General features: G+C 41.5%; 1 protein-coding gene across 1 annotated transcript; it reads right to left on the reverse strand.

Annotated features, from left to right (window-relative positions):
• Positions 1-431: 431 nt before the first annotated feature.
• Positions 432-6224, reverse strand: LOC139453128 (uncharacterized). The gene is made up of 5 exons (XM_071234758.1): positions 6183-6224; positions 5204-5279; positions 3410-3745; positions 979-2341; positions 432-884 (listed from the first exon to the last, which is right to left on the reverse strand). Exons 2-4 carry the CDS (start codon positions 5217-5219, stop codon positions 1371-1373), a joined length of 1323 nt encoding a protein of 440 aa, XP_071090859.1. The 5' UTR covers positions 5220-5279; positions 6183-6224; the 3' UTR covers positions 432-884; positions 979-1370.
• Between the last annotated feature and the right edge of the window lie 1762 nt (positions 6225-7986).

Consider the following 7986-nt stretch of genomic DNA (forward strand, 5'->3'; position numbering starts at 1 on the left):
CGTTGTAAACTGTAAATTGCTAATTTAACTCGTCAATCGACTATTCGTTTCGCAAAGCGCCATTTCTGTTACTTGACCAGAGTGTATTCTTTCGCTTCCAACAGCGGTCTCGTAGCTTTCAAAAATTATTTTTGTTAAAGTTGACTTTATATATAATCATATCTAAATGCATGATAAAGAATGTTCGTGTGACCCTAATTTCACTGTGACCCTAAATATTTTGCAAGCACGAAACTCCCTCATAAGTCACAAGTACGTATAAACATAAAGTAGATATATTTTGAAATCAGTGAAGTGTGTAAATGAGTGAGTATGGTTTTACACCGCTTTTAGCCAATATAAACCAGTAATATCACGGCGGAGGAAAGCATAAAAAAGGTTTCACACATTGTACCCATGTGGGGAAGCGAACTCGGGTCTTCACTTGCCCACGATAACAATAGAGCGACCTGACACACAACAGAACTGAGTTAACAAATGACGGTGTAACATTTGAAACATTTATCACAGAAACACCCCAATAAACTCTGGATATGTCACATTGATGAACAATTATGCACCTCAATTTTAGAAATTTATAAAGGACAGAGAATAACCTGTCTCCATTATCAGCCTGAACAGATCCACTGAGCGTAAAGTCAAAATAATGATGAAACACAGATGAATGGATTACAGACAATCAGTGATCACACCGGGTGTCCGCGAAAAGGGTAAAGATGTCCTGCTCTACCGGTAGCACCCGCACCCACAATTTACATAAAAAGGTAATCGCTTATTTGTTCGCCACACCAGGCAATACTCCTACCTTAGTACGGAAGCATGTGGACATTCGAGACAAACTATCCAGTGATAGAACATGGAGCCGACAACGCGCTATCGGTTAACTGATTGTTTTGAGGAAATTAGACAGAGAAATCTGTCTGTCACAGTTTGAAAATCCTGCGCCGTTGATTGTACTGTTCACATGCGACGAAGAACGTGTGTTTAAATACATAAATCAAAATAGATTCTGTTAATTACACTTTGGCTTCCTATGCATATGTTGATGATATACTGTAAATCTTGAAATTAATGCGTCTCCAAATTAATGCGTCTGCTGACCCATAGCCAAAAATGCGCCCCAACATCAATGCGACTTCGATGCGTATGTATATGAAATCAGTATGCTCAATCACCTGGTTAAATGGGCACATGCCCATACCTCTTGTTTCCATACCTAGAATTAGTTAACACATCCAAATTTTATGGGTTTTCCTTATCACACTTGTAGGTAATTTGACTGTTAACATAACTGAAAGTCAGAGGATCATTGAAGAGTGTTATTGTACTGTATCGTTTAGTCCATTGTTTCGCATTTTCATCATTCGTCTTCATGAAGAATGAATGTTTACGCTGACGTGGCTGTCAGTCCCACTGTCATTACTTTCAACATCGATGAAATACTTCCTCGGCAAACGTGCAGAAGACAGAGGCACACATTTAACTCTACCATTGTGCTGGTCTGTTGTCCTGCCAAGTGAAGGTGCTATGTCTCTGTTGGCGTCTTTAAACGTTGGCGATGAACATTCCTGGCGGTCAAAGCGTTGTACTGGGCTCATACTCAGTGGGAGACGTTGAGTGTTCTCTTGATGACGTTCTCGCAAAGTTGGTGTCAAGTACAACCCATCGGTGTCTTCAGTGGCCCGTTGACCTTGATCCTGTGTCTGTGACAAATCCTTTGTTCCTCTGTATGTTTCCAGGCGCGTGTGATCACGTCGAGGTGGAACAGGCGGTGACAAATATTGCCCTTTTGGATCGTATCTGTCAACCCTCTGTCTTGGTACTATTGTTGGTGACAGATGAGCACGTGTATCTGATCCTTCTATTATTGTTTGGAGCCGCGAGTTGATGTGTGGAGGTACATCTCTTTTCTTGGCCATCTGGGGAACAGGTTTTCGACTTCGGGGAACCTTTTTTTGCGTTACGTCAGTTGATTGTCCTCCTGTTGTTGTCTTGTCAAGGTCACAAGGAGCCTCATGAATTGCGGACAAGTAGATACTGGAATCCGGTCTCATAGCCTGTTTACTATGACTCGCTGTTTCAGTCACGTTTGATTGGAGTTGTACATAGTCGTCACAAAAAGGGCTGAACGTGGCAGACAAATATAGTCCAGTGTCCTTCTCGTCAACATGTTGATGAGATGCCGCTGTCAACTTAACGACCGTCACTCCATCAGCATCCTGGGTTGGACTGCTTCTGTCGTTATTGACGTTGTTGGACATTTCTACATATTCATCCCCAGCTACATGTTCAGTGATTCCACTGCCACACGTCTCAGGGGAATATGGTTTGTTATTAACACCTGTAGAATTGAAAATGCATATGTTTTATCGTGATTTGGAACTGATTTTACATAAACGCTTGTAACATGTGTTCATGAACTGACATGGCTAATGAAAGGTTTGTAATTTTAAGATTGCAGGACATCCGTTGCAAATTGTATACTTAGATTCGATAAAAAAACTTAGCGTACCACCAAGAAAGATAGAGAAAGACGTAAGAAGCTATTCCAAACAGCCCTCGAACAACTCGTAGCTTTCTGGTGGAAAAACCTAGTAGATTTATGGTAGACATGTGGAAGACATATCCAAATTTAACTGATGGACGAATGGTTGTCTTCAGATACTGTATGTCAATACAGACATTACCCTCAAACTTTACATAGATGTTATCAGTGAGGAAGTCCATCACATGCATATGTATATCATAATCAAGCGTTCATAAATCATTTTGAAAAGTCGGAATCGTTCAAAAGACAATGGAAAAAACTGCAATGATCATGCTTAATGCGTCAGTGTAAGACCAATTAACTTGAGAATATTCCGGAGATTTGGATACCTTGGCCCCCAAATCTATTCAACTAAAGAACCTATCAAAAGGATGGACGCATTTCACTCACTCACTCACTCACTGTCGCATTTTGTTACAGGCCAGTAGTAAATGCTACTGGTTAGGTCATGGGTAAAACATGTTTCCTGAAAACAAAGTAGACACAATTAATGGATAAGAACTAAAAGCAAGGCTGCTTGACAACGGTATAGGGATCTATACCCAAACGTCGCAATTGCAGTAATTAAAGAAGTCCATAAATCCATAAATTGCGTCTACTTTGTCATCCATCAACTCTAAGTAATGCCTAGCTAGGTATACAGTAACATGTAATACTTATCGATTTTGGCCAAGCAAAACTACCACAACCTTTCCCAAACTTGTGATGTGGCAAAGGTGTTACGATAAACATAGGAGGCGAAAAGATGCCTAGAGTGTTGAGCTCGAGGCTACGAAGTTCATCCTTACAATGCGCAGGGTACGCCCCAAGTGTATTATAATGATCAATAAATCAAAAGGATATCTGAGTATGCTAACGTACCATTTTTTCGTGGACTGTCTTGTATTCTAGCACGCCGTTCTTTAAGTATTTTTTTTCGTTTGTTAATCTTGTCCATAATTGATCGGGCTTCACAAGTTTCCATCTGAAACTCTCCTTCTCCAAGCATGCACATCCGACCAGCTTCTATTGAGAATGTGTTGGGTGTTACAATGTATTTCCTTATGTGCTTGTACGGCAACTCCAGTATGACATCACCGGACACCAGGTGCCGGAGCTGGAGGGCCTCCTCGTGGATGACCAGATGGTAGGACTCCTGATGCTGGGGGTAACCCTGGTCCATTGGCCTTTCACTGAAGAACACTTTGTATGCTGGATCTAAATGGGGGAAACATATGATTGTTTTATTGTTAAACTTTGCAGAATTAGGAAATACAAAGGGTGTCTTTTCAAATGATTTAGGATACATTTAGCATTTTATTTGATATTTAAATGTATAACCATTTATATTCCGGTTTTACAAAAAAGAAACCTTGGACATACTCCATGGTCTAAAACGTTATGTGTTTTTTTGTCTGAGACATTTGTTGTATGTTTTCAAGTACTGAAACCTCAGCTCTCCCTCCCACACACACCCTACCCTAATGAACTGATGAGGATGGCTGGTTAGGAAGCGAAAAACGACATGTACATCCTAATGGGTAGATGAATTGCATGTGTGAGTGAGTTAGTAAGTGAGTGAACTGTACTTTGAGCCACTGTGATTCGTATGTTATTGATATGAAGGCGTGTCAAATCAATGAGGGAGGAAAGACCCACGAGATGTACCCACTTGACGTTTACCACTTTGTGATGAAATCCACTCTACACACTCTACTACCCAGAATTCCATGCGGCCAACCTGGTACCTCTGCCACAAGCTAGCGAGATATGACGCTTCGTCCAAGATATTGCATATATTTTAATTTTCTTTCTATTTTGACGATTCTACGCAGATGTCATGAAATGTTTAGCTTTCACAAAATATCTAACACGAGAAACATTTGCGTATGTGTCCCTTGTTTTCAATGGTTGTACAGCTCACACGTCCTCTCTTTGAAGCCCTATGGAGAACCAACGATACGGTCACTTTTATGTGTAAAGATATATTGTCTTCCGACCCACTGTTGCAGTTGCAGATGCATAAAAAATTATCTATGCTATTATGCAAAACAATATGTAAAGCACACCGAAAGGCTTGCATTGGGCCAGTCTGCCAGCCTTCAGAATAAGCGCATTTGATCACAGACTAGAGAAAGGCACGGTCACGTGATATGCAAATAAGCTTGTGACAGTGGTGTCATGCTGAGTCATCCCCGCGCGGGTGTGTGGTAGGTATACTGCTGACAAAACGAATATTTGGGATTCTGGGATTCAAACAAACACTCATGGATCATGTCACGCCCAAGGGAGACAACGCTTCACAAAAAAACATGGCGCCTTATGCGAATAAGGCCACCCCTGGGAAAAAAGCGATGTCACGTGTTCAGGTGAGTAAATAAAAAGATAGAAAGAGACTTCCTGTTTGCAAACAGCTATAGAAGAATGGACAACAGTGTTCGAGGATCAGTACAAAATGCATATCTGTGTAAACAGTGTTTGTGGTCATGTTCTGTTAACAGGAAATTGAATTAACGTCGATATTCATGACAATGCTATCAAATTCTATAGGGACCATGTCATGTAATGGACCAACAATACAAGTGATAGCAGTTCACAGTGCATGGAAATAAGTGTGCATAATTGTGACGAGTGTGTAACGTTTGGTGAACACTTGGCTGTGTCACAATGACCCACATGCTTCCCTCTCCATCTTCCGTATGACTGGTTACAGAGGCTTCCCTTTGACGCTCCTGCTGTATCACACAGAGGCCTGAAATAAAAGTAATTTATATTATATAATTATTATAAATCATTATAACATAATATTATTGTCATATCTTAAATTGGTTAGTCCACATGACGCGGCGAAACCATATATTTCCATGCTGTACTAAAGATTGTGAGTGAGTGAGGGAGTGAGTTGGGTTTACCGCCGCTTTGAACAGTATTCCAGTTATATCAGGGCGTAGAGCTTAATGTGGGAGGAAATCCCGAAGTGATGCAGGTCTTGGATGTTACCACTTTGTTGAATGAAAACCCAAGCACGGGTATGGTGCTTACAAACCTAGAAACCTATTCTGGGCACACCGAGATTCGAACCCACGGCCATAGGTTTGTGGCGTGACCAAAGGGACAAAACTCTGCACAGAGAATTTCGAAGCCTTACAAGATTGGGCCACCCGTGCACTGCTCTCCGGGCAGACTGGTCCTCTGGTTACATTGTATATATCTGCAGAGATACACTACATCAAAGATGTCCTCTAGTGACCTTGGATCATCGCCACTGATAGGCTACATTCAAGATGAATTCCTTCTGTATAAATAATGGAATCAGCTTTCATTGTATCTATCTACAGAGATACGCTACATTCAAGATGCATTCCTTATTTACACGTGATGTCCTCTGGTTACATTGTATATATCTGCAGAGATACGCTACATCAAAGATTGCATGCCTTCTGTCAACGCGATGTCCTCTAGTTAACTTGAATCAGCGCCACTGATAGGCTACATTCAAGATGCATTCCTTCTGTATAAATGATGTAATCAGCTTTCATTGTATATATCTACAGAGATACGCTACATTCAAGATGGCATTCCTTCTGTACACTTGACATCTTTGAACACATCAACATTGAATACACCTTTACACAACTTTAACACAACTACCTACCTTCGTCCAGGTCTCCCGTACATTGACAGAGAAGCGACAGCCATTGAGGTCCACTGGTGTGACTGTTACACTCATTAAACCAGGATGGCAAAACATGTTTGTGCACAGATTGGATCAATATGCGGTGATACAAACAACAATAATATATTCGTATGCTATTATTTAGATAAATGATCGGTTTTCGCTAGTTGTATTATCATGGTAACTTTATATGGTATTATCATGAAAATGAATCGCGGAATTTTCCTTGACTACCACAACATGTTACACACGCGTTGTCAACGGCAACACAACATGTTACACACGCGTTGTCAACGGCAACACAACATGTTACACACGCGTTGTCAACGGCAACACAACATGTTACACGCGCGTTGTCAATGGAAACACAACATGTTACAGACGCGTTGTCAACGGCAACACAACATGTTACACACGCGTTGTCAACGGCAACACAACATGTTTCACACGCGTTGTCAACGGCAACACACCATGTTACACACGCGTTGTCAACGGCAACACAACATGTTACGCGAACGTTGTCAACGGCAACACAACATGTTACACACGCGTTGTCAACGGCAACACAACATGTTACGCACGCGTTGTCAACGGCAACACAACATGGAAACGTCACCATAAACGGCACTGCTTGCTCTTGCATCTGAGTCAATTGTAAATTATTCATTACGCAGAACAAATGTATGTTGAATACTATCATTGAGTAAAGAGCTATTTTGTCATATAAATTCATGATAACCATGAAACAACGTTGCCAGTTGTTTCTTGCTATTGAACTGTATACACCTTCGAAAAGATTATGTCCCAACTAACAGATTTAATGCAAATACTGCTAACTGCAGTAATATGATTTCACAAGTAAAGCTTTTCAAGAATCAGTGAGTGATTGAGTGACTGAATTGTAGGATCCCAGCACGACCAAGGCTCACAGCTCTGTATATAGTATATATTGTATTCGGTAACTGAATACATTTATGGCTTGACGTTGTATAAATGCCTGTGCAGGTCACGTGATGTTTTCAAGATATATGTACTGGGTCAGAATTCAGAATGTCAATGTCTTCAATGGGTAGCAGTGATGATGCGAAGATGAAATGAGGTTCAACGTCGCGTTCATGATAATTACAGTAAAATAGCGACGCGCATGACCGTGTGTGCGTGTGTGTGTGCGAGAGAGAGAGAGAGAGAGAGAGAGAGAGAGATAGAGAGAGAGAGAGAGAGAGAGACGAAAAAGAGAGAGCGAGAGAGAGAGGGGGGGGGGGGGGGGGGAGAGAGTGTTTTTTTGTGGACGCTGATGCTAGTCCACTGATATACCATGCAGCAGTTTCACATGGATACCACACTCAAACATACTATACTGACCCCAAGCCGACCAGTCCTCGAAATATCTCTTCAATCCCGACGCCAGGCAGGTTAACAACAAGTACCAGCTTTTAACGTCCCACAAGATTTCAAATTTCAAAAACCACCAGCAGTTCCATTCTCCTTTACGAACACCATCTCATCCAAGTTGTTCAGCAATAGGAACGTGTTGCAGAAAGTTGACATGGCAGCTCATAATGTAAATTTCACTACTAATGGCTACCAAGACTCCTCATACTGTCACTAACCTGTTGGTCGGACCGGCGGGTAGCCTAGTGGTTTGCTCGTCACGCCGAAGACGCGGGTTCGATTCCCGACATGGGTACAATGTGTAAAGCCCATTTCTGGTGTCCCTCGCTGTGATATTGCTGAAATATTGCTAAAAGCGGCGTAAATCAATCCTCACTCAATTACACACTAA

This window comes from Haliotis cracherodii, unplaced genomic scaffold (assembly GCF_022045235.1).
Source record: "Haliotis cracherodii isolate W230 unplaced genomic scaffold, xgHalCrac1.p SCAF_9, whole genome shotgun sequence".
In the NCBI taxonomy this organism is placed as follows: Eukaryota; Metazoa; Mollusca; class Gastropoda; order Lepetellida; family Haliotidae; genus Haliotis; species Haliotis cracherodii.

What these genes read in the sequence shown, in the direction of transcription:
- LOC139453128 (XM_071234758.1), bottom strand. An exon ending in AGACAGTCCACGAAAAAATG is followed by an intron (nt 2,342 to 3,409) that starts GTACGTTAGCAT and finishes TCAATTCTACAG; the next exon opens with GTGTTAATAACAAACCATAT.